We start from the raw sequence: 27,281 nt of genomic DNA, 5'->3' as shown, positions 1-27,281 counted from the left end.
TTTTCTGGTTGACTTTTCTCTCTTATTTTCTTGTATTCAGGGAAGAATGCAGACTAATTGCTGAGTCTCTGAAAGCTTCTACATGTTTTCTGTTTCAAGTCTTTTTAATTTAACCTAGTACTGCTATGTCAGTAAACCTGGACATTGAACAGAATCATTCGTACTTTAGTTAACACAAATCATAATCTCTTATAGTGTTTCTAACTTTTCTGATGCTAAATACTGACATACAATTCAAATAACTCTAATGTGGGCAGACTAACTTGGAGTTGAATGAATGATTTCTCAGTGCTAAGACCATCATAAGTCTGTTTTCTATGATCATAAGCAACCCCTATGACAGGGCCATTCCTGCCTCCAAAGTTGTGATACCCACCCACTGAAAATCACTACTATAAGGTTTAGGTTACAGGATTGGAGAAAATATTTATGACTTTAGCATATATTTTATGAGAGACATTTCCTAGTAAGATGCAACATATATTCATCTAAGGATCCCAAGTGTAAACTGAAAACAACCAAATCAAATTTCATGAATCACTCACATTTATTTACAGGACAATGGAGAAGTTGTTGGCCACACAGCCCAAGGACTCATAATCAGTTGTTATCCTCAAATATGAAATCATCATTTAATAAGAATTATAAATACTGGATTGTCAAAGGAGACTTCACATCTGTAGACATATTTATAGGATAAAGAAGAAGTAGTTTTTGTATATGTTTGTCAAATAAACCTTTTTAAGTATAATTTATCTGAATTTGATCACTTGAATATACAGAATGCTGCCAGTTTTATTAGATATTTTGAGGGGTGAAATCCCTTTGAAATAGATAATTTCTGTGGCCATGAAAGTGTTACACAACACTATTACTATTCTGGCTTCCTCAACAGTCTTCATCTTGGAATATTTGAGTGTGAACAAGAAAAATGTTTAATGTAAACTTTTCTACATTGTCATATTTTTAGAGTTTTTCTCAGCATAAATAGTTGACATTTGCTAAGATTTGAACACTGCATAAAGGTTTCTGAAGTTTTCATAATCATACAAATTCTCTAGTGTAGAACCTCAATTTTTGCAAGATAAACTTTCCTGACAAAAAAATTAAAATGTTTTCTCTGACCTGAAATGAAGTCAAAGATATTTCCAAATACATTCTATTTCTTCAGATTGTCACATGTACATATTCTGTTAATTCTAAGAGAAAGGCCAAAAGAAAAGGTTCAAACCGCTAATACATTTGAAAGTTTTCTCTCCTTTAAGTATTATCTAATGAATTTTAAGACGATATTTGCTGGTAAAGAGTTGTCTCATTGACTAAATTTATAATGTTTCTCTACTGTATGTAATCTATCAGACTGACATTGTATGTAATGCATTTTTGATATACATGACACTTGCAAGTATTATTTCAAGTATGAAATCTCTGATGCCTTCTTAAGCTAACATTTGGGTAAAGCATTTGTCACATTCATTGCATTTGTAAGGTTCCTCTCCTATATGAAGTCTCCGATGGACATGAAGACTGCCATTTCTGAGTAAAATATTTGTTACACATTTGTAAGTTTATTCTCCTGATGAATTCTCTGAAAAAATGTCAGAGTAATTTTGTGAGTAAAAGATTAGTTACATTCAGTACACTTACATGATTTCTCTCAGGTATGAATTCTTTGATGAATTCAGAATTAGTGGGTAAAGCATTTGTTACATTCAGGGCATTTGAAAGATTTTTCTCCTAAATGAATTCTCTCATGAACACTAAGATGAGACTGTTGGCCAAAGCATATGTCACATTCACTGCATTTGTGAGGTTTCCCTCCTGTACAAAGTCTCTGACGTACATGAACATTGCATTTTTGGGTAAAGCATTTGTCATATTAACCACACTTGAACGGTTTCTCTCCTGGATGAATTCTCTGATGAATTCTCAAATCAACACTGTAGCGAAAGCATTTGTCACATTCGCTGCATTTGTAAGGTTTCTCTCCTGTATGAATTCTCATATGGTTTTTCAGATTATCTTTTTCAGTAAAGCATTTGTCACATTCACTGCATTTGTAAGGTTTCTCTCCTGTATGAATCCTCTGATGACGCCTAAGATAGGATTGTCGCCCAAAGCACTTGTCACATTCACTGCATTTGTAAGGTTTATCTCCTGTATGAATCCACTGATGATGCCTAAGATAGGAAATGTGGCCAAAGCATTTGTCACATTCATCGCATTTGTAAGGTTTCTCTCCTGTATGTATTCTCATATGGTTTTTCAGATTGCCTTTTTCAGTAAAGCATTTGCCACATTCACTGCATTTGTAAGGTTTCTCTCCTGTATGAACTCTCTGATGACGACTAAGATGGGATTGTCGGCCAAAGCATTTGTCACATTCACTGCATTTGTAAGGTTTATCTCCTGTATGAATCCTCTGATGAATACTAAGATAGAATTTTTGGCCAAAGCATTTGTCACATTCACCGCATTTGTAAGGTTTCTCTCCTGAATGAATTCTCATATGGGTTTTCAGAGTGCCTTTTTCAGTAAAGCATTTGTCACATTCACCGCATTTGTAAGGTTTCTCTCCTGAATGAATTCTCATATGGGTTTTCAGAGTGCCTTTTTCAGTAAAGCATTTGTCACATTCACTGCATTTGTAAGGTTTCTCTCCTGTATGAATTCTCTGATGCAAATGAAGATTCCCTTTTGTGGTGAAACATTTCTTGCACTCACTACACTGGTGAAGGTTCTTACCATTATTGCTTTGTTTCGGCATCAGTTTACATTTATAGACAAAATCCTTATCAAATTCTGTATTTTTGTGTTCTTTGTTCTCTATGTGGATTCCAGAATTTACACCAATGATAGCACATTCAGTAGAAAACTGTACACAGTCTTTATATTTGTAAACTTCTCTCGTTTTCCCAGCTTTATGTCTTTTTAGGTTTGAGGACTGAACAGAGAGATCTCGGAGATGAGTTTTATAAGGTGTACTTTGGGTGGATTCAAGAGTCACTATGCTAATTTCTTCCCATTTACAAAACTTCTCTTGGATATTCACATGCTCATGGACAATGCACTCTGTGTCTTGTTCCAAGACCTTCCCATGTTTTCCACCTATCAGATGATTTTCTGAAAAATAAAAGTGCAATTAGGACAAGGGTTACTTCACTGGAGAGAAAGAGTTTTAATAATGGGTGTTTGCTGAATTATCTGGTAAACTAGACATCTCAAGGATTTATGCTCTCAAAATTGGTTTTACTCTTTTCATAATCATTACTTGGATCATCAGAAGTGCCTCAACTCTGACCTATATCAACCGAAAGGAATGATAATATGCTTCAAAATATTATCTTAAAAATTGTACCTTGCAGAAGCTAGGAAAAAATATGTCATTAATCAATATTGAAAATACACAAAGTAGGTCTCTGAATAACCTATCTCTAATTTTTTATTATAATTTGATTCAGAGTAACATTGTATAGCTGTATACAGGTACAAATTCATAATCATAAATGAATCCTATACTGAGGATAAAGAACATGGTGTATGAGTACTATACTCAGAGACCACATAAGAAAATGCAAAGAAATAGGCAAAATTAAAATTCTCCAAACCAACAGCTCTATAGCTCCATAAAACATTTTGCATTATTAAAAACCATAACTAAAGAGATTAATGTAATAATAAAATGAATGTGCTCCAATTAATATATGTCCAGAAATACAATTCGTTTTTCTGAACATTATATTTTTTAACTCAGAAGTTTCCATTTAAAGCTAGATAAGAGATATTGGAAAGATCTTGGAGAATATAACACTGGTTATTCCTCCAAAGAAAGCGCAGAAATGTAAAGGAAATGCCATGGAAACATTACCATGCTAAGGGGAACTTCCCTTATCCTAGTGCTCTCCAGACATTTCAGAGAGTTTACATAAACACGATGTAGGAAAATTCAAAGTAAGACTCGGAAATTCTACAAAAAGTGCATTCTTACCCACAGACAATAGATTGTTGTACGTCTCCAAAACCACATCCATGTACAGTGCCCGTTGAGCATAATTGAGACTTTCCCATTCCTCTAGTGTGAACTCTGGAACCACATCCTTGAAAGTTAAGAAACCCTGTAATAGAAAAGTGCCTATTTGTTATTTTACGAAAGTGCTTTCCTACATTAAAAAATAGCGCTAATGAATTAGAGAATCTTTTTAATACAGATGAGGAAAGGAAAATATTGAAAGACAAATATTTTCTCAAAGTATCATGGATATGAGTCTAAAGTTATGAACTGCTGTTCTCCCACAGACAATCTGCAGAATGACTTACAATAATGCTCTCATTTATGAAGGCTCTCAAATTTATGAATTTTCTGTGGTTTTCTGAGACATTAGCAGGAAAAGAATGATTTGCCACCATCAGTACATTTGAATTTGTTTGTGCTGTTTGGATTGTATAATATATTTTAAAGTCCTCTATTATGAAACGTGTTTAACTGCAACCTCATGGTACTACAAAATGGATATTTATATTCATTTCTTTAAAATCCAATAATCTCTGCTGAAGAATTCTGGCAAGAAGAATATATAACACATATGTATAATTTCAGACAAATATTACCAACTTATATTATACAAAAAAAGACATTAAATATAAGTTCAAAATATCTTGGTGTGACTTTGACCAAGCAAGTGAAAGATCTGTATGACAAGAACTTCAAGTCTCTGAAGAAAGAAATTGAGGAAGATCTCAGAAGATGGAAAGATCTCCCATGCTCATGATGGGCAGGATTAATATAGTATAGATGGCCATTTTGTCAAAAGCAATCTACAGATTCAATACAATTCATACTCAATTCTTTATAGAAAGAACAATTTAAAAACTCATTTGGAATAACAAAAAAACGCAGGATAGTGAAAACTATACTCAACAATAAAAGAACTTCTAGGGGAATCACCATCCCTGATTTCAAGCAGTATTCCACAGCAACAGTCATAAAAACTGTATGGTATTGGTACAAAGACAGGCGGATAAATCAGTGGAACAGAATTGAAGACCCAGAAATGAATCCACACACCTATAGTCACTTGATCTTTGACAAAGGAGCTAAAACCATCAAATGGAAGAAAGATAGCATTTTCAACATATGGTGCTGGTTCAACTGGAGGACAGCATATACAAGAATGTGAATTGATTCATTCTTATCCCCCTGTACAAGCTTAAGTCCAAGTGGATCAAGGACCTACATATCAAACCAGATACACACAAACTAGTAGAAGAAAGGGTAGGAAACATATGGGCACTCGGGAAATTTTCCTGAACAAAACACCAATGGCTTTTGCTCTAAGATCAAGAATCAACAAATGAGACCTCATAAAACTGCAAAGTTCTGTAAGGCAAAAGACACTGTCATTAGGACAAAATGGCAACCAACAGATTGGGAAAAGATCTTTACTAATCCTACGTCTGATACAGGAGTAATATCCAAAATATACAAAGAACTTAAGAAGTTAGATTACAGGCGTTGGGGATTTAGCTCAGCGGTAGAGCGCTTGCCTAGCAAGTGCAAGGCCCTGGGTTCGATCCCCAGCTCCGGAAAAAAAAAAAAAAAGAAGTTAGATTACAGTGAGCCAAATATCTGTATTAAAAAATATAGCTAAACAAAACATTCTCAGCTGATGAATGGCCAAAAGCACCTAAAAATTGTTCAACATACTTAGTCATCAGCAAAATGAAATACAAAACAACCCTGAAATTCAACCTCACTCTAATCAGAATATCTAAGACTAAAACTCAGAAAGTCAGGTGACAGACGATGCTGGTGAGGATGTGGAGAAAGGTGAACACTCTTCCATTGTTGGTGGAATTGCAAACTGGTACAACTACTCTGGAAATCAGTCTGGAAGTTCCTCAGAAAATTGGACATTCCACTACCTGAGGACCCATCTAGATTTATCCTGGGCATATACCCAAAAGATTCTCCATCAGACAACAAACACACATGCTGCACTGTGTTCATAGCAGCCTTATTAATAATAGCCAGATGCTGGAAAGAACCCAGATGCCTTTCAACAGAGGAACGAATACAGAAAATGTGGTACACCTATACAACCGAGTACTACACAACTATCAAAAACAATGACTTCATGAAATTCATAGGCAAATAGAATGAACTAGAAAATATCTTCTTGAGTGAGGTAACCCAATCACAGAAATATGCACTTGGTGTACACTCATTGATAAGTGGATATTATCCCCAAAGCTCAAATTACCCAAGATGCAATCCATAGACCACAGGAAGTTCAAAAAGAGGGATGACTGAAATGCAGATGCTCCTACTCTTCTCAAAAGGGGGAAAAAATCACTGAGGCAGATATAGAAGCAAAGTTTACAACAGCGACTCAAGGACGGCCATTCAGAGCCTGGCCCACATGTGGCCCATATATATATATATATATACACAGCCACCAAAACTAGATAAGATTGATGAAGCTAAAAAATGCATGCTGAAAGGAAAGGATATAGATCTCTCCTGAGAGACCCATCCAGAGCATGTCCAATACAGAGGTCAATGATAACAGCAAACCACTGAACTGAGAACAGGACCTGCTTGGGGAGAATTAGAAGAAGTATTGAAAGAGTTGGAAGAAGCTTGGAACCCCATAAGAACAACAGTGTCAACCAACCAGAGCTTCCAGGGACTAAACTCCTATCAAAAGGATATACATAGACTGACCCAGGCATCCAATTGCATATGTAGCAGAAAATAGACTTGTTGGGGTACCAGTGGAAGGGGAAGCCCTTATTCCTGCCAAGGATGGAACCCCAGTGCAGAGGAATATGGGGGGGGGTGCAGTAAGGGGAATGGATGGGGGACAACCAATATGGGGGCTGGGGGTTTATGGACAGGAAACCAGGAAAGGGAATAAATTTTGAAATGTAAGTAAAGAAATATATCTAATAAAAAAAAACACTGCTAATAAAAAAATTCTGAGCTCTGAGTGACGCCGTAAAGAAATTGGTGAGATCATACACTAGCAGTATAGCAGTGTATCTAATAGTTCTAGAACAGAGAGTGTCAAATACACCTAAGAGAAGTAGCCTGCAGGAAGTAATCAAATTCAGGGAAAAAAATTGATCCAGAAGAAACACAGAGAACTATACAAAGAATCAACAAATCCAAGAGTTGCTTCTTTGAGAAAAGTAACAAGATGGATATATAATGAGCCAGACTAACCAGAGGACACAGAGGCAGTATCCAAATTGAAATCAGAATTGAAAAGAGAGACATAACAAGAGAAACAGAAGAAATTCAAAAAATTATGAGATCCTACAGCACAAGCCTATACTCTACAAAACTGGAAAATCTAGATGAAATGGATAATTTTCTAGACAGATGCCATGTAGCAAAAGTAATAAGGACCAGATAAACCATATAAACAGTTCCAAAATCCCTAAAGAAATAGAATAAGTCATTATGGGACTCCCCACCAACAATAAACAAAAAAACACTGAATATCCAAACCCACCAGAAAAGCAAGATCTATATTTAAAACCATAGTTGATCATGATGCTGGAGGACTTCAAGAAAGAAATGAAGAATTCCCTTAGAGAAACGCAGGAAAGCATAAATAAACAACTAGAAGCCTACAGAGAGGAATCGCAAAAATCCCTGAAAGAATTCCAGGATAACACAATCAAACAGTTGAAGGAATTAAAAATGGAAATAGAAGCAAACAAGAAAGAACACAGGGAAACAACGCTGGATATAGAAAACCAAAGGAAGAGACAAGGAGCCGTAGATACAAGTATCACCAACAGAATACAGGAGATAGAAGAGAGAATCTCAGGAGCAGAAGATTCCACAGAAATCATCGACACAACTGTCAAAGATAATGTAAAACGGAAAAAGCTACTGGTCCAAAACATACAGGAAATCCAGGACTCAATGAGAAGATCAAACCTAACAATAGCAGGTATAGAAGAGAGTGAAGACTCCCAGCTCAAAGGACCAGTAAATATCTTCAACAAAATCATAGAAGAAAACTTCCCTAACCTAAAAAAAGAGATACCCATAAGCATACAAGAAGCCTACAGGACTCCAAAGAGATTGGACCAGAAAAGAAACTCCTCCCGTCACATAATAGTCAAAATACCAAATGCAAAATATAAAGAAAATATTAAAAGCAATAAGGGAAAAATGTCAAGTAACATATAAAGGCAGACTTAGCAGAATCACACCAGACTTTTCGCCAGAGACTATGAAAGCCAGAAGATCCTGGACAGATATCATATAGACCCTAAGAGAACACAAATGCCAGCCCAGGTTACTGTATCCTGCAAAACTCTCAATTAACATAGAGGAGAAACCAAGATATTCCATGACAAAACCAAATTTACACAATATCTTTCTACAAATCCAGCGCTACAAAGGATAATAAATGGTAAAGCCCAACATAAGGAGGCAAGCTATACCTGAGAAAAAGCAAAAAACTAATCGACTTGGCAACAAAACAAAGGGAAGAAAACCACACAAACATAACCTCATATCCAAATATGAATATAACAGGAAGCAATAATCACTATTCCTTAATATCTCTCAACATCAATGGCCTCAACTCCCCAATAAAAAGACATAGATTAACAAACTGGATATGCAATGAGGACCCAACATTCTGTTGCCTACAGGAAACTCACCTCAGAGACAAAGACAGACACTACCTCAGAGTGAAAGACTGGAAAACAACTTTCCAAACAAATGGTCTGAAGAAGCAAGCTGGAGTAGCCATTCTAATATCGAATAAAATCAATTTTGAACTAAAAGTCATCAAAAAAGATAAGGAAGGACACTTCATATTCATCAAAGGAAAAATACACCAAGATGAACTCTCAATCCTAAATATCTATGCCCCAAATACAAGGGCACCTACACACATAAAAGAAACCTTACTAAAGCTCAAAACACACCTTGCACCTCACACAATAATAGTAGGAGATTTCAACACCCCACTCTCATCAATGGACAGCTGATGGAAACAGAAATTAAACAGAGACGTAGACAGACTAAGAGAAGTCATGAACCAAATGGACTTAACAGATATTTATAGAACATTCTATCCTAAAGCAAAAGGATATACATTCTTCTCAGATCCTCATGGTACTTTCTCCAAAATAGACCATATAATTGGTCAAAAAACAGGCCTCAGATACAGAAAGATAGAAATAATCCCATGCGTGCTATCAGACTACCACGGCCTAAAGCTGGTCTTCAATAACAATAAGGGAGCAAAGCCCACATATACATGGAAGTTGAACAATGCTCTACTCAACGATAACCTGGTCAAGGAAGAAATAAAGAAAGAAATTGAAGACTTCTTAAAATTTTATGAAAATGAAGGTACAACATACCCAAACTTATGGGACACAATGAAAGCTGTGCTAAGAGGAAAACTCATAGCTCTGAGTGCCTGCAGAAAGAAACAGGAAAGAGCATATGTCAACAGCTTGACAGCACACCTAAAAGCTCTATAACAAAAAGGAGCAAGTACACCCAGGAGGAGAAGGCAGGAAATAATCAAACTCAGAGCTGAAATCAACCAAGTAGAAACAAAAAGGACCATAGAAAGAATCAACAGAACCAAAAGTTGGTTCTTTGAGAAAATCAACAAGATAGATAAACCCTTAGCCAGACAGACGAGAGGTCACAGAGAGTGTGTGCAAATTAACAAAATCAGAAATGAAAAGGGAGACATAGCTTCAGAATCAGAGGAAATTCAAAAAATCATCAGATCGTACTGTAAAAGCCTATATTCAACAAAACGTGAAAATCTGCAGGAAATGGACAATTTCCTAGACAGATACCAGGTACCGAAGTTAAATCAGGAACAGATAATCAGTAGCCTTCCTCTACAGAAAAGAGAAACAAGCCGAGAAAGAAATTAGGGAAACAACACCCTTCATAATAGACCCAAATAATATAAAGTACCTCAGTTTGACTTTAACCAAGCAAGTAAAAGATCTGTACAATAATAACTTCAAGCTTCTGAAGAAAGAAATTGAAGACCTCAGAAGATGGAAAGATCTCCCATGCTTATGGATTGGCAGGATTAATATATTAAAAATAGCCATTTTACCAAAAGCGATGTACGGATTCATTGCAATCCCCATCAAAACACCAATCCAATTCTTCAGAGACTTAGACAGAACAATTTGAAAATTCATCTGGAAAAACAAAAAACCCAGGATAGCTCAAACTATCCTCAACAATAACAGGACTTCAGCGGGAATCTCTATCCCTGAATTCAAGCAGTATTACAGAGCAATAGTGATAAAAACTGCATGGTATTGGTACAGAGACAGACAGACAGACCAATGGAATAGAATTGAAGACCCACAAATGAACCCACACACCTATGGTTACTTGATTTTTGACAAAGGAGCCAAAACCATCCAATGGAAAATAGCATTTTAAGCAAATGGTGCTGGTTCAACTGGAGGTCAACATGTAGAAGAATGCAGATCGATCCATGCTTATCACCCTGTACAAAGCTTAAGTCCAAGTGGATCAAGGACCTCCACATCAAACCAGATACACTCAAACTAATAGAAGAAAAACTAGGGAAGCATCTCGAACACATGGGCACTGGAGAAAATTTCCTGAACAAAACACCAATGGCTTATGCTCTAAGATCAAGAATCGACAAATGGGATCTCATAAAACTGCAAAGCTTCTGTAAGGCAAAGGACACTGTGGTTAGGACAAAACGGCAACCAACAGATTGGGAAAAGATCTTTACCAATCCTACAACAGATAAAGAGGGCTTATATCAAAAATATAAAAAGAACTCAAGAAGTTAGACTGCAAGTAGACAAATAACCCTACTAAAAAATAGGGTTCAGAGCTAAACAATGAATTCACAGCTCAGGAATGCTGAATGCCTGAGAAACACCTAAAGAAATGTTCAACATCTTTAGTCATAAGGGAAATGCAAATCAAAACAACCCTGAGATTTCATCTCACACCAGTGAGAATGGCTAAGATCAAACACTCAGGTGACAGCAAATGCTGGCGAGGATGTGGAGAAAGAGGAACACTCCTCCATTTTTGGTGGGATTGCAGACTGGTACAACCATTCTGGAAATCAGTCTGGAGGTTCCTCAGAAAAATGGACATTGAACTACCTGAGGACCCAGCTATACCTCTCTTGGGCATATATCCAAAAGATGCCCCAACATATAGCAAAGACACGTGCTCCACTATGTTCATAGCAGCCTTATTTATAATAGCCAGAAGCTGGAAAGAACCCAGATACCCTTCAACAGAGTAATGGATACAGAAAATGTGGTACATCTATACAATGGAAGATTACTCAGCTATAAAAACAATGACTTTATGAAAATCATAGGCAAATGGAAGGAACTAGAAAATATCATCCTGAGTGAGGTAACCAAATCACAGAAAAACACACATGGTATGCACTCATTGATAAGTGGCTATTAGCCCAAATGCTTGAATTGCCCTAGATGCACAGAACACATGAAACTCAAGACGGATGATCAAAATGCAAATGCTTCACTCCTTCTTTAAAAGGGGAACAAGAATACCCTTGGCAGGGAATAGGGAGACAAAGATTAAAACAGAGGCAGAAGGAACACCCATTCAGAGCCTGCCCCACATGTGGCCCATACATATACAGCCACCCAATTAGACAAGATGGATGAAGCAGAGAAGTCCAGGCTGGCAGGAACCAGATGTAGATCTCTCCTGAGAGACACAGCAAGAATACAGCAAATACATAGGCAAATGCCAGCAGCAAACCACTGAACTGAGAACGGGACCCCCGTTGAAGGAGTCAGAGAAAAGACTGGAAGAGCTTGAAGGGGTTCAAAACTCCATATGAACAACAATGCCAACCAACCAGAGCTTTCAGGGACTAAGCGACTACCCAAAGAATATACATGGACTGACCCTGGACTCTGACCTCATAGGTAGCAATGAATATCCTAGTAAGAGCACCAGTGGAAGGGGAAGCCCTTGGTCCTGCTAAGACTGAACCCCCAGTGAACGTGATTGTTGGGGGGAGGGCGGTAATGCAGGGGAGGATGGGGAGGGGAACACCCACATTGAAGGGGAAGGGGAGGGGCTAGGGGGATGTTGGCCTGGAAACCGGGAAAGGGAATAACAATCGAAATGTAAATAAGAAATACTCAAATTAATAAAGAAAGAAAGAAAAAAATCCTTAATCAAAAGGGAAACACAAATTAACAAATCTGAGATTCCACCTCACAGGAGACAGAATGGCTAGGATCAAAAACTCAGGAGAAGCATATGATTCCTAGGATGTGGACAAAGGGGAACACTCCTCCATTGCTGATGCAACGGTAAGCTGCTACAACCACTCTGAAAAAGTATGGTGGTTCCTCAGAAATGTGGACATAATTCTACCTGAGTATCCAGCTATTCTGCTCCTGGGCATATGCCTAAAAGATGGTCCAACATATAGGAAAGATAAATGTTCTATGCTCATAGCAGCCACATTTTTCATAAGCAGAAGCTGTAAACAATCTAGATGTCCCTCTGAGGTGGAATGGATACAGGAAATGTGGTTCATTTACACAATAGAATACAACTCAGTTATTAAGAATGAGAACATCATGAGCTTAGAAGGCAAATGGATGGAATGAGAAAATATCATCCTGAGTGAGGTAACCATTCATCCAAAAACACATGGTATGAACTCAGTGATGATTGCATATTAGACCAAAAGTTGTGAATACCCATGATAAAACTAACAGCCCATATGAAGCTGAACAGGAAGCGCAAACCATGCATGCCTCTGCCCAAACCATGCTTCAGTCCCAGTTAAAAGGAATAAAAGAAAATCACACAAGGGCAAAGGAAGGAGGGACCTAGGAGGGACAGAGGAGGGTAAGGAAAAACAGAGGGTAGGACCAGGTGTGGGAGGAGACAGGGGAGATGTATAGAGGGTAGGATAGTTAACAGATGTGTGTAGCAGTGAACAATGGGAAACTGGAAATAGCCTTTAGAAAATACAGATACCTGGTAAGCAAGAAGTTACCAGGACACAATAGGGATGATACTAGTTGAAAAAGTAAAAAACGGGAGAGAGAACCTGTAGTAACCATATCCACTGGATAGGCACAGCTCACAGGTCAAGGATGCGGTCAACTACCCATCTCAAAATTTTAACCCAGAATGGTTCTTATCTAAATAAAAAGCAAGGACAAAGAATGGAACAGAGACTCAAGGGCATCCCGAGACTACCCACCTAGGGATCCATCCTATCTCTAGATATCAAATCCAAACAATATTGCTGATGCCAAGAAGCCCTTGCTGTCAGGAAGTTGGAACAGGTATCCACCAAGAGGCCATAGCAGAGTTTGACCAGTTGCTCACAGCTGACCATTGAACAGAGCAGGGAGACCCCAATGGAAGAGATAGCTGAAGGACTGAAATAGATGAAGGGGATTGCAACCCTATAGGTAGAACAACAGTATCCACTAACCAGATCCCCAGAGCTCCCAGAGACTAAACTAGCAACCAAAGTGTACACATGGAGCGACCCAAGTCACCAGCAGCATATGTAGCAGAAGATTTTCTTATCTGGCATCAAGAGGAGAGGAGGCCCATGAAGAGGCTGGAAGTCCCAGCATAGGAGGATGCTAGGGCAGTCAATGAGGAATAGATTTGAGAGTGGGGTAGCATCCCCATAGAAGAAGGGGATAGGGAACTGGGAATTGGGAGAACATTTAGAATGTAAATAAAGACAATAACCAATAAATAAAGAAATATAGAAACATCATCACAACCCTTCATTATGTCCCTATGTGACACAGAGTTTGGTAGAACAGGAAACAAAGAGTAGATAAAGCATTCTTCCTTCTAAAGTAAACAAGTTAGAAAGGACGTTTATTTAGGATTGAAAATGTATAGATCATACACAATACCAAGTCTATCTGCCCCAGAAAATATTTACTAATATATTCCATGTGAAGAAATAGAAATGTGGAGAATACAGGACATACACTACTTCTATGTGCAACAAAAGACAGAGGGAAACAACAATTTCTACATTGAGAATTTACCACACAGCACCACAATGGGCAGTATGTCTCTTGGAATGTCTCTTGGAATGTTTCTTGGAAGACACAGATTTCATGTCTAAACACACCCATAATCATTATTTGACATAAAACTCCAAAAAAAATTGCATACTGAATTCTTCATTTGCACGCAAAAAAGAAATGTACATTCCTCTATCACCTATGACTCTAAGAAGCTAATATATTTACTACTGGGGTTCAAGACAGTGAATCCCTTATGATTTTGTCCTTCTCCAAATTCTTCTCTTCCATATATTTCTCAGTGATATCAGACTCCACATAATTCCATATCCACATTAATAAGCTTTTGTCTGGAGCCTTGACCATCTCTGAAATGTAACTTATGTGACGCATGGGACCTTCCTTCAACACTAATATAATAGCACACAAATCCATCTAATGTACAAATTAGGCATCGATATAGTTTTTGAGAATCATTAACAATAGATTCTCTTTGAGATCTGCATGTCTTCAATCCTTGAAAATAGTACATCCTCACAGTAGAAACCTCAGTAAAAGATTAATGGTTTTGTAAAAGTGAAAGACCTAAACATTAAATTTTTGTTATCCCAGAAGAAACTGAAGTTTATAGAAAATAAGTCCTTCAGATAATATTACAAGATAGAGATAATAAAATTATTAAATGGTTGAATAAAAAGATTTTTCAAAGAAATGTGCGCAGTACACTGACCTGTAGAGTGTTTCCCAGAGCCACACTCATCCTTTTTGTTGTTCTTCTCACAGATTCAAATATTGGAAGTTTTCTTGAAATTTCACAACCAGGTTTGAAAACTACAAAGCTGAAATTAAAAAAAAAAAAAAACTTAGTTACAGACAATGCTAAACCACATAAAAGAATATTAAAAACAAAATATGAAGAATCTTGTCAACATTTCTACAGAAATGTGAGCATGGAGTCACATATTTAGTGTGTAGGGAATATGAGTATAATCTGAGGTCTATTTCAACATCAGCAGGCACCAGGCACAAACACAGAGCACATGAACACCTGCAGTAAAACACGATTACTCAGGGTTATTACTGAGAACTTATCTCCCTGGGTCTAGAGTCAAGGATAAATGGCTAATGGCTACCCTGATTGATGACCTAGATTTGAATGATGTTGCATTAGCCATCACACTCAAATACAATATCTGACACTTTGGTGAAGTTTGACTTCTTTTTACCAAGCAGATACAGTATATCTATTTTCCCTGTGTATCCTATAGTCTTGAAGTACAAAGATTCTATCTGCCAAATATCATGGGTTCTACAAAAGAATAAGTTGTCATCTTATTTAGTTACAGCCATTTTCATCAGCATCTACGAAGGCTTTCAATAGTTCATAACATAAAACTTCTATTTCCAACTTTCTTTTCCTTTCAATATGGCCCTGTTTCCTAATGCCCGTGACACATTATTATGCATTGATCTTGATCCCTTGACATCTCCATGAATGCATTACTATGTACAGTATTATGATTAAAGCCAGAAATGTCTTCAACTAAAATTTACTATTCTGAAACTTTAAGCCATTTGTTCTCCACTTTTCTAATGGTGTGGTAAACCCTTATTATAGTTCCAGAAATTCAAAAGTTGCTTTATCTACATGTTTCAGACCCACATGCAGATTGATAACAGGAGTGGTGTATCAGTTCCCAAGACCATAAAAAATATGGGTTTTATAATGGTTAGTCTTTGATAACCCCTGTGAATGTGTCAATGGACCACAAAGAGGTCATAACTCAAGGCTTCAGAACAAGGGTTCTAGACAATGTCAAAACAAGATCAAGAAGGAGGCATTGTAGAACTCACTGATGGCTGCCAGCGAATATACATATACACAGGGATAAGATGAACCATTTCAGGGTATGCTCTTGGAATGATTCCCTCATTATACCAAATCTGCTAATATAATATCACTGTTGGAAAATCTTCCTGAGCATGCATATATCTGCATCGTGTCATTGTCTCAGGCAGTTCTCAGGTTCCAAATCAGTAATAAATATGAATAGAGTGAGACTCTTGGAGCCTTGCTGTTAAGGATTTCCTTTCTGGCAAACACTCTTGTAGGTTGAAGAATGTGTGACATGTGTCTTCTGGCATATATACCAATACATATACATACACATACATGCAAATACACATACATATGTTTATGTATAGATAAAAACATAAGAATTCAACCTTAATATTGAGATACTATTAGTATGCAAAGTTTTCAGGACCCTGGATTCAGCAAATATTCAGTGTTTTTAATGTATGACATTGAACTTATGTCTACCATGTCAGATATCCTGGCATTTGATGGATATATGAATAGTCTATTTCAATGCCCCTGCCTCAGAAGATTAGACTGACACTGGAAAAAAGCAGATGATGAAGTGTCAGGAAAATCGTATATAATTAATAAGAATTGATGAAGAAAATAATAATTTCCTAAGGAACAAGTAAAAAAGTAAACTTTCTATGTCATAATACTAGGCCAAGCAATAATCAAGTGCAGAAACCCAGGTCCTCCGTGTTCCTTCTAACACTGTCTGAGGAGTAAACAGATGCAGCACTGAATTCTTTAGAAAATCCCACAATAATCTTGCAGAGTGAATATTACAGAATACAGAAAGAAAGGGGATGTGGTACAGTCATCAAGCAAAGCTGACTTTACCTGGATCCAAAAGCAAATGAACATAAAAATATGTACAAAGAAAATAATAGCAGTCCAGGAGCTCCAGTGTACATTGAAAAAAGTTTCTCACTAATTGCTGCAAACAGTGAACTGGACTTGATTTCATGACAGATATGCAAGACAGTTTCAACCAGAACAAACCACACAACCCACGGCACAAGCTACATACAATCAGTGAGAGAAGGCTCTCAACCATGTCAATAAATCTACAAAGACCCAAATGCAAAATATCACAGTGGATCACGAAGAAAGTTCTAAAGAATGTGGAAGAGAAGGAGGATCCCTCAGACTAATGAAGATAATAACCAGCAGCCAAAACCTACCTTTACAAAAACGAAGACAGCTGTCATTATTCTACTCTACTCAGAAGATAAACAGGGGGCTGGAGAGATGGCTCAGTGGTAAAGAGCACTGACTGCTCTACCAGAGGTCCTGAATTCAATTCCAGCAGCCACATTGTGGCTCACAACCTTCCGTAATGAGATCTGAGGCTCTCTTCCGCTGTGTTTGAAGATAGCAATAGTGTACTTATACATAATAATTAATAAATAATTCTTAAAAAGAGAAAGAGACAAGGAAGGGAATGTGGTACTGTCATCCACACTAGTGTGCACACTAACCTTTCACACAACAGCAGTGCATACAAAGGGCAAGTAAGATTTACAATATTTTCAATGTTCAAATGAGTATATGAGGAATGCAAGCTTTCTCAAATTACAAGAAATAGAATTCTTCAACTCAGGAGCTACAAATATCCCAAGAGAATGCACCAATCTAATAATTCATTTGATAATCTATGGAAAACATACAAGAAACTATCATTTTGTTTATACGTTCCTAAACAATGACCTGAGAAGTAAGAAGACCACTCAATCTCTAAAAGGATCTTGGATATGCTGGTTTAGCACACAAACTGCTAACAAGGGCTCTGTAGGCTCCTGGCTATAAGAGTCACCAATGGCTCTCCCTAGGTGCTGACCCTTGTGCTGAAACACCAACCTCTCTGAGAGTGGATGACAGCCAGTGTAAAAGGACAAGTAGGTAACAGAAACTTTACTGATTTGAACTGAGGTCAGCCTAATAAGGAAATGCACACATGACACTGGAAGCTGTCAAAAGTCACTCTAAAGATCCACAGTCCCAAAAGTGAATTTATACCTGACACACTGGCTATCTGTAGAAATACTAGGAAATCATTTATATCGTTCTGTGTACACCACAGCACGGTGATGCTTTCAGGCTAAGTCAGACACATGTGGTTGGTAAATGGAAGATGCCAGTTCAGAGAGTGCTGAGTAAACAGCATGCACTGGGGGAACAGGTAAGGCTGAAAAAGATGGAGGAAGTGGAGGTGTGGAACACACACGGTCATTACCATAGAAGTTGGAATTATGAATATATGACAGTGTGGATACCCATCCAAAACCTGCCTCAGAACATACATGAAACACAAGGATATAATAAAAACATGAATAACAAGAGATGGCACAGAGAATGAAGACAGGCTAACTGTGGAAGTGCACTAGGGCACTTCACGTGCAAAAGCCGTTCCCCTAAAAATGCAAGTTCTAGGGGACTTAGACAACACAGATTAAAGTAAACTCTAAGAGCTCTGAATACCAACAATAGCAAAGAAAACAGATAATACAAATACACTACCAGAATGTTTCTCTCTAAATATTCTAACAATTGTAATATGCATTTAAAAAAGACCCTAATACCTACTTTATATGATAGCAAAGTTACTGACAACAGGAATTTATATACCACACAAAATGGAGATGCAGGGAAAAATATAATGCTGTCATAAATTTAAAATATGTAAGACTTGATGCCCTGGGCATTTGAGGACAGCATCGAGTGGGTAATAAAAGGTGGGCGTAGGAATAGATGGATTTTTAGGGAGTAATCAGGGAATTTTTGCAAAGCTTGTTACTTTATGATTTGAGCCTGTGACACAGGCTGAGCATGGTTTTCATTTCTAACAGCAATAGATCATAAATTCCTGGTCCAGTGATAGACGCTGGGCTTTAGCTCCAACAATAGTGAATACAGAAAATGAATGTGTGTCATGGAACTATTTTGTCTATGTGTAAAACAGGAAAAGTACATTTTCCATTTCATGGAGACAGAGCAAGAGCTCATTCTAGGATGGGAAGGACAGCCCATGGTTTTGCATCCTTCCATCATGAAGTCATCATCAACACTAGGGCTTTGACTTTAACCCTTGGAACTGACTTTTCCTCAAATACACACCTGATTCTGAAAAGACATAATTCTGTACTTTTGAGCCTTTCAGTCAAAGTTTACTGTCACTTGTTTCACCCCAGTCTTTTTAAAGTAGATAAACTCAAATAGCAATGTGAAGTGTTCCGGCACTGGGATTCTTTTTCTTCTCTTTTCTTTTTTTCGGGGCGTGGGACTGAATCCAGGCCCTTGAGCTTGCTAGGCAAGCACTCACCACTGAGCTAAATCCCCAAGCTGAGACTCTGGGACTCTTAAGAACATAGCATTCTAGCCTAGCAGTAAAAATATTTATCCATAGTTTAAAATCAGAGCATGCAATAATATTGTTCAGGCCCTGAGCGAAAATAATTGGTAACTATAGTGTTGAATTCAGAAAAGTAGCTACTAGTATTTACAGTAGTAAAGGTATAGTTGAATGTCGTTACTCATTAAGACATGTTTTTTAGTTAAAATCATACGTAGACAATAAAGTGAATAAAACATGCACAAAAGAATACTACATATATTTTTCCCGCGGTCACAGGAAATAAAACTTTTCTTGTGAAGAACGAATGAGTACCTGAAAACTAGGAATGATTCCTCATGAACACAGTAAGTCTCTAACCCACACAATCAATGGAGAACAATGTGAACGACACATAGCTACTCACGAGGCCAGCAAAACCTTCCAAACTAAAAATCCTAAGGAATACAATCACAAAAAGAACAAAATTTATTCGAATAATCTTCAAAGGAGTTCACAATAAAATCCTTGTAGAAGTCAGAATAGATGAAAACATATTTCTTCACAATAAAGAGTGTTATTTGTGAATCTTGGATTTCAGATCAGGAAAAAGAAATTCTGCAGCATAAATTGGTGACATAAAAACTGACAGTGTATTATGTGGTGATACCTGAATCCTTTGTTAGAAGTCTCTTTGGCCTTTACTGTCCAGGGCTCTTAGTTTTGATTTACAATTATGGAGATTGGCTGAGCATATAGAGATCTGAAAATAGGAAAATATTGTTCAGAAATAACTTGGAACTTTTCATGAGACAAACATGAAAGATGTGAACAAGTAGCAAAAGGATAAGTATGAAGGAAAGAGAAGATATCATGAAAATGCCTCTTTTCTCTGAGGATTTCAGTTTTCCCTATGAGATGTAACAGGTAATCACACAGCTAACATTCATGCACAGTTCTTTTCCAAGCAGCACTGAGGAGGAGCAAGTAACACTGCAAGAAAACTATTGTGGCCCACAAAATCCAGACTGTTGAACTCCTCCAACAAGAGGGCTCTGAAAAAAAGCCGAGTGCAGGGTCTAAGCACTCCCACACCTGCAAGAAGTGAATGAACATTGCACGATTCAACAAACCATGAATGTGCATGGTCAGAGAGCTTTTTATGTCAAGAGGACATTTAACTTAAGTGGGTAATTCAAAAGGTGCTGTCTAATTCTGTCTCAATCTACAGTAAGTTTTCCACTTATAAAAATACCTATGAAGCCTATGAAGACACACTTCTGAATGCTGTGTTTACATCACAGCCTCAGTGTAAAATTAATGGAGAGTATAACTTAGGAAATGTTAAAATTTACAGCCATATGAAACGGCTTTATAACAAAGATTTTCTAATTCAATCAAATCTGCACTAGTTCCGCATATGTCAAAGATCTACAAAGCTCTCTTGGAATACCTATTCGGTCCGCTAGAGAAAGGGAAATGGAACGGCAAACGGAGGAACAGGGGAGTTAAGAAAGCATCCATGAATTTGAACTCGAAGAACTTTACTAAAGCTTTTGAAAGAAAACCCTGCTGTACAAACTACAGATGCGGCCAAGGATCTACGAGGTTCTTTTAGAAAAATATTCTGGCGACCACAAAATTAATTAAAGCCATCACCTAAAACCCCAATTCACAGATCTCAAACTTCCTGACAATGCTAAGATATCCACGACAGAATTATAAGAGTGGAGGCAGAAAATGCACCCCCGCTCCACAGCGCTGCTCCGCTCCTGCCTGTTTCCCGGTCGCAGCAGCTCCTCTGACCTGGCAGGTAACAGGACCAGCTGATGAATGTCCTAGGAAGCCGGCACCGCAACTGCAGCTTAAGGAAGTTTTCAGGTACCTGGAGGACTCAGGCCTAGTCACCCACCAGGACTTCCGGAACGCGAGGAAGCCAAGACACATGGAGAAAGGCGGGAGGGCGGAACTTCCTGTCACTTCCGCGGGTTCCTGGGAGCAACTCCTGCTGGACCCGCCCAATATTCAGCAGCTTCCTGTTACATAATTCTTCTAAACACACCTACTTCGGAACATTTTAATTATTTCCCGTCCTAATTCTTCATACATATTTTTTAATCGGTTTGGATTTTTGCTTGCTTGCTTCCTTGATTTTTCCTTTGTTTTTATTTTGTCTTTTTCTTAATCTCATCCGATCAGGCAGGTGTGCCCCCGCTCCCGATCGGAACCACTCCCCCAACTCTGTTGCAGGCTGCCTTCCACACAACTGCAGCTGTCAGGAGCGCAGGATCTACTCTGCACAGCTTCGCATCAAGCTTGCTGCCAGTCTAGACCAGAAGTGGATGTAGTAGGACACTGCGCCTGGGTTCTGACCCACTTACATCCAAGGTCGTCTGCCTAACTTCTCACATTGTGAGTCTAGTGCGCTGGGCTTAAGATACACAAAAGATAGCAATCCCTCTGAATTATGATGTTCAGAGCAAATACCCCCCCCCAACTGAAACGAAATTAAAATGCCCCTGGGTAAAACCACAAACCTTACATGAGCTTCCTAATGAAGGTGATTTACAAGATGTCCAAGATAATGAATTGAATACCCAGAGTCAAAGATTGTAAACCTGGGAAATGACCTCAAAGAGGACAAGAACAAAATGATTCGTGGGCAAGAAAATAATAGCAGATGCCTGAAGGAAGTGAGGACAGCAACATAGGATATGAAAATTAAATTCAATAGGACTTGAGAAACACCAAAAATAAGACCCTGAATGGAGAACGCAGTAGGAAGAATAACAATAACGCATAGAGAAGCTCTGGAAGACAGATTATCAGACTTGAAGAAAAGTTTGAGGAGCTGGATGCCTCAATCAAAGAAAATGAAGAATTAAAATGATGTTAGGTTAAGGCACAATATTATTTATTTATTTCTTGAAGGGTGAGGTGAAAAAGAGAAACTCCTTTGCAAAACTGTCTAGATTTTTTCAAAAAGGAAAAAATGAAAAGGAAGATAGAAATTGAACTACAATACATACTGCATTATTAGCCATTTATTCATAGATAGTTTCTAGATTGATGTCTATAATTCATGATGTACACCCATCCACATCTGCATATGCTGGGGAAAGGAGACTCCAAAATTACCCAAGTCTCTTTAGAGAATATAGCTAAGAAATCAACACTTTTCATGATTATAATGAGTTCTAGGATTCTCAGGAGAATCCTGACATTCAAAAACTGTTGTGATGACTATGGCAAGTTAATATGGATTCCAGCTAAGCATGGGAGAGAGAGCTCAGAAACACAACCACAGACTCAGGTGTCTGTCCTTAAATTACAGGGTTCTGAGCCCCTGGACACATGCGACAGGGTAGAGCTACATGTTTTCCATTGTGGTAAGTTTTATTCTTTCCTACAAAAGGCTGGCACACAAAAAAATTACTTCTACAATGTTCAACATCTTTAGTCATAAGGGAAATGCAAATCAAAACAACCCTGAGATTTCACCTCACACCAGTGAGAATGGCTAAGATCAAAAACTCAGGTAACAGCAAATGCTGGCGAGGATGTGGAGAAAGAGGAACACTCCTCCACTGTTGGTGGGATTGCAGACTGGTACAACCATTCTGGAAATCAGTCTGGATGTTCCTCAGAAAATTGGACATTGAACTACCTGAGGACCCAGCTATACCTCTCTTAGGCATATACCCAAAAAATGCCCCAACATATAAAAAAGACACGTGCTCCACTATGTTCATAGCAGCCTTATTTATAATAGCCAGAAGCTGGAAAGAACCCAGATACCCTTCAACAGAGGAATGGATACAGAAAATGTGGTACATCTACACAATGGAATATTATTCACCTATCAAAAACAATGACTTTATGAAATTCATAGGCAAATGGATGGATCTGGAAAATATCATCCTTTGTGAGGTAACCCAATCACAGAGGAACACACATGGTATGCAGTCATTGATAAGTGGCTATTAGCCCAAATGCTTGAATTGCCCTAAATGCACAGAACACATGAAACTCAAGACGGATGATCAAAATGCGAATGCTTCACTCCTTCTTTAAAAGGGGAACAAGAATACCCTTGGCAGGGAATAGGGAGACAAAGATTAAAACAGAGGCAGAAGGAACACCCATTCAGGACCTGTCCCACATGTGGCCCATACATATACAGCCACCCAATTAGACAAGATGGATGAAGCAAAGAAGTACAGGCTGACAGGAGCCGGATGTAGATCTCTCCTGAGAGACACAGCAAGAATACAGCAAATACATAGGCAAATGCCAGCAGCAAACCACTAAACTGAGAACGGGACCCCCGTTGAAGGAATCAGAGAAAGAACTCGAAGAGTTTGAAGGGGTTCGAGACCCCTTATGAACAACAATGCCAACCAACCCGAGCTTCCAGGGACTAAGCCACTACCCAAAGACTATACATGGACTGACCCTGGACTCTGACCTTATAGGTAGCAATGAATGGCCTAGTAAGAGCACCAGTGGAAGGAGAAGCCCTTGGTCCTGCCAAGACTGAACCCCGAGTGAATGTAATTGTTGGGGGGAGGGCGGTAATGGGGGGAGGATTGGGAGGGGAACACCGATGTAGAAGGGGAGGGGGAGGGGATAGGGGGATGTTTGCCTGGAAACCTGGAAAGGGAATAACATTCGAAATGTAAATAAGAAATACTCAAGTTAATAAAAAAAAATAACTTCTACAGCTAACTGATTCTGCATATGTGAATACATTAAACATAATAGTCATTAATAATGCATCTGAGATTAGTTAAGGAAAGAAATTAAGCCTTTCCTCAGATGTATTTATTTTTCTATTGGTAATTTTTTATTTACATTTCAAAGGTTATCCTTCTTCCATGTTTTACCTCCATAAGCCCCCTATACCTTATTCCCTTTCCCTCCCTGTATGGGGTGCTCCCCCTCCCATATACACACTCCTAACTCAGTGGACTAGTGTTGTTCTATCCTGGGTCATCAAACCTACTAAGGTTCCTTTGCATGTGATACCACATAAGGCAATCCTCGACTAGATATCAAGCTGGAGCCAAGGTTACCCCCTCTGTAGTCTTAGGTTGGTGGTTTAAGCACTGAAAGATTTGGGGTGTCTGTTTGGTTGATAGTGCTGTTCTGCCTTTGAGGTTGCAAACTCCAACAGCTCCAACAGCCCTTGTCTGAACTTCACCATTGAGAACACAATGCTTGGTCCAGTATTTGGCTGTATATATCCGCAGCAGTATTTTTCCGTGTCTGACAGAGCCTCTCAGAGGACAGCTATACTGGGCTCCTGTCATTAAGCACAGGAAAATACATTCAAACGTATAGCCAAATGAAAAGATGACACAAATAAATATAAAGATGTAAAGAAAAACACAAACAGGAGAAAGCTATGAAGAAACTGTCCAAGGCCTGTATGGGAAATGGAAGCATTAAAGAAATGTAACTGCAACAATGCTAGAAACGGAAAAATTAGGAAAGAGAACAAGAGCTACAGTTGTAAGCATCACAAAGAGAATTCAGGAGGTGGAAGAGAGAACCTCAGGTGATCACTGATTGGGTAAAGAAAGAAATAATGATAGACATTGAAGACTTTCTAGAATTCAATGAGGGGGTTGGGGATTTAGCTCAGCGGTAGAGCACTTGCCTAGCAAGCACAAGGCCCTGGGTTCGGTCCCCAGCTCCGGAAAAGAAAAGAAAAGAAAAGAAAAAAAGAAATGTGAATACATAGAATTCAATGAAAATGTGGGCATAGCACACCCAGACTTTTGAGACACTAAGGAAGCAGAGCTAAGAAAAGAGTTCATAGCACTAAATTCCATCATATAGAACTTGGGAGTTTTCACACTAACAAATTCAAAGTCTATCTGAAGGCTCTGTTTAAAAAAAGAGGCAAAAACAACTGGGAAGAATACACAGCAAGAGATAAATAAACTCATGTTCAACAGTCTGAAGATTAAACCTGGAGAGACCATGCATAACAGATAGAAATGGACTCGATGAGGAGAGATAGTGTCAATGACCCAGCTTCAAGGAGCTGGAGGGAATGGAAGCCCAAAACAAAATCCAATGTTGTCAACTAACCCAGAAGCCTAGGACTTCCCAGAGTCTACTCTTCCAACTAAAGATCTTACAAAGGTTGGATCCAGGCCCACTGAACATATGTTGAAGAGGACCTACGTTTTTGGTCTCAGTGAAAGAGGATGTGCATAATCATGGAGGAACTTGAAGGTAAGAGAATGGGGACACCTGGAGGGTTGAGGGAAGAAGGAGGGAGCCCTCTCTCATCCCAGTGGGGGAGTAAGGAAATGAAAATCTGGGAAAGAGGACCAGGAGACAGGGCAACATTTTAAATGGAATGATTAAAAGTTAATTTGAAATTATTACTGAAATAAATATTAAAATATTGCTGAAAGGATAACCAAGGATGTTAAAATTTTCCTTTTTTTATGTGGAATCTTCAGTTTTGTTGAGTTTCTGTGTGGCTTTCTCCTTGTGACAGTTTAATGCTTCCTACAACTAGTGGTTAAGCTTACATATAGGATGGCAAACTATCCTGATAGCTTGTAGAACTGCAGCAAATTTAGGTAATTTCTTTGAGATTTAGTAGCTAATCGTGAGGCATGGTATGTGGTGGCAGAAGTCCATGGTGATATGTGGTCCTTGAAGCATGTATTGCTCCCCTTGTACATACTGAATATTTCTTTAAATGCTTCTCAACTAGTCAAGATTGCTCTTTTAACTATTCTATTTAACTCTGCATCTCGTTTTTTAAATTGCATTACATGGTTTTTTGGAGTTTAACTTCTTGAATTCTTATTATATTTTGCTCTATTTTTTTATATTAGTGCCATATTGCATGTAGGCTTAGGAAAGACCTTTTCCCAATTCTATGGTCGCAAATTTCTCTTACTCAGAGAATATTTTGCCTTATAGAACATTTTCTGTTTCATGAGGTTTCATTTGCCCATTGTGGATCTTAGATCCTAACAAATTGGTGATTTGTTCAAGAAATTTTTTGCCCTGTGCCAATATGTTTGAGGAACTTTCCCACTTTTTTTTCCTCTTACATTCAGTGTATCTTGTTATACATTGAGACCCTTGAACCATTTGAATCTGACCTTTGCACATGGTGATAAATATGGATCAATTTGCATTGTTAAACATGCAGACCAAGAGTTAAACTGACATGATTTGTCAGTTTTTCCACTTTATTGTTTTGGCTTCTTTTTTCAAATATCAAGTGTCCATAGTTTTATGGGTTTGTTTCTGGTTCTTTGATTCTATTCCACTGAACTAACTGTCTCTGTACCAATACAATGAATTTTTTTATCACTTTTATTACTCTGTAGTAAGGTTGAGGTCAGATGACGATTTAGCCCGAAGTTCTTTTATTGCTGAAAATTTGTTTTTGCTATCCTAGGTTTTTTTGTTATTCCATATGAAGTTGAGAACTGCTCTTTCCATGTCTGTGAGGAAGTGAGTTGAGATTCTGATGGGGATTTCATTTAATCTGCTGATTGATTTTGGTAACATGATTGTTTTTAATATGTGAAGTATAATGATTTATAAGCATGGGGGATATATCTCTTGAGGATTTCTTCCTTTTCTTTCTTCAAGAACTTAATGCTCTTGTCATACAGATCTTTCACTTCCTAGGGTAGAGTTATACCAAGAAATTTTACCTTATTTGTGACTATTGTTAATGGTGTTGTTTCCCTAATTTCTTTCATGGTCCATTTACTCCTTGTATAATGTAAAGCTAATGAGTTGTTTGAGTTAATTTTATATCCAGCCACTCTGAAGAAGTTATTTATTAGCTGTGTGGATTCTCTGGTAGAATTTTGGTGGTGGCTCCTATATACAAGCATAGCGACCACAGATAATGATATGTTGACTGCTGCCTTAAAAAATTGTATCCCATTAAACTCTTTTTGTTGTCTAAATGCTCTAGCTGGTGAGGCTGTGGAAAAGGAGGAACATTCCTTCATTGCTGGT

The 27,281-nt window shown here is 38.1% G+C and overlaps 2 protein-coding genes across 5 annotated transcripts in view; one reads left to right on the top strand and one right to left on the bottom strand.

Moving 5' to 3' along the window:
- Nucleotides 1-27,281, top strand: part of Rex2l4 (reduced expression 2 like 4) — a 751,000-nt gene that overhangs the window by 652,050 nt on the left and 71,669 nt on the right. The window lies entirely within an intron of this gene.
- Nucleotides 529-21,211, bottom strand: Zfp34 (zinc finger protein 34). 3 transcript variants are annotated; one of them, XM_087551697.1, is made up of 5 exons: nt 21,075-21,211; nt 19,939-20,031; nt 14,804-14,912; nt 3,989-4,115; nt 529-3,123 (listed from the first exon to the last, which is right to left on the bottom strand). In XM_087551697.1, the coding sequence occupies exons 3-5, from the start codon at nt 14,831-14,833 to the stop codon at nt 1,880-1,882; spliced, it is 1,401 nt and encodes a 466-aa protein (XP_087407823.1). In that variant the 5' UTR covers nt 14,834-14,912; nt 19,939-20,031; nt 21,075-21,211; the 3' UTR covers nt 529-1,879. The 3 variants fall into 3 exon arrangements, with proteins under 3 accessions (XP_087407823.1, XP_087407825.1, XP_087407822.1); XM_087551699.1 differs by lacking the exon at nt 19,939-20,031; XM_087551696.1 differs by lacking the exon at nt 19,939-20,031 and having other exon boundaries at nt 21,154-21,211.

This window comes from Rattus norvegicus, chromosome 5 (genome assembly GCF_021556685.1).
Source record: "Rattus norvegicus strain SHRSP/BbbUtx chromosome 5, alternate assembly SHRSP_T2T, whole genome shotgun sequence".
Classification (NCBI taxonomy): Eukaryota; Metazoa; Chordata; class Mammalia; order Rodentia; family Muridae; genus Rattus; species Rattus norvegicus.
Note: the sequence above shows the minus strand (reverse complement) of the source record. Positions and strands in the feature narration are given on the sequence as shown.

Excerpts from the sequence above, each read along its gene's own strand:
- Zfp34 (XM_087551697.1), bottom strand. The coding sequence starts at position 14,833 with ATGAGTGTGGCTCTGGGAAACACTCTACAG. Across the intron at positions 4,116-14,803 it reads CTCTGGGAAACACTCTACAG|GGTTTCTTAACTTTCAAGGA; the intron begins GTCAGTGTACTG and ends TTTCTATTACAG. Across the intron at positions 3,124-3,988 it reads CAACAATCTATTGTCTGTGG|AAAATCATCTGATAGGTGGA; the intron begins GTAAGAATGCAC and ends TTTATTTTTCAG.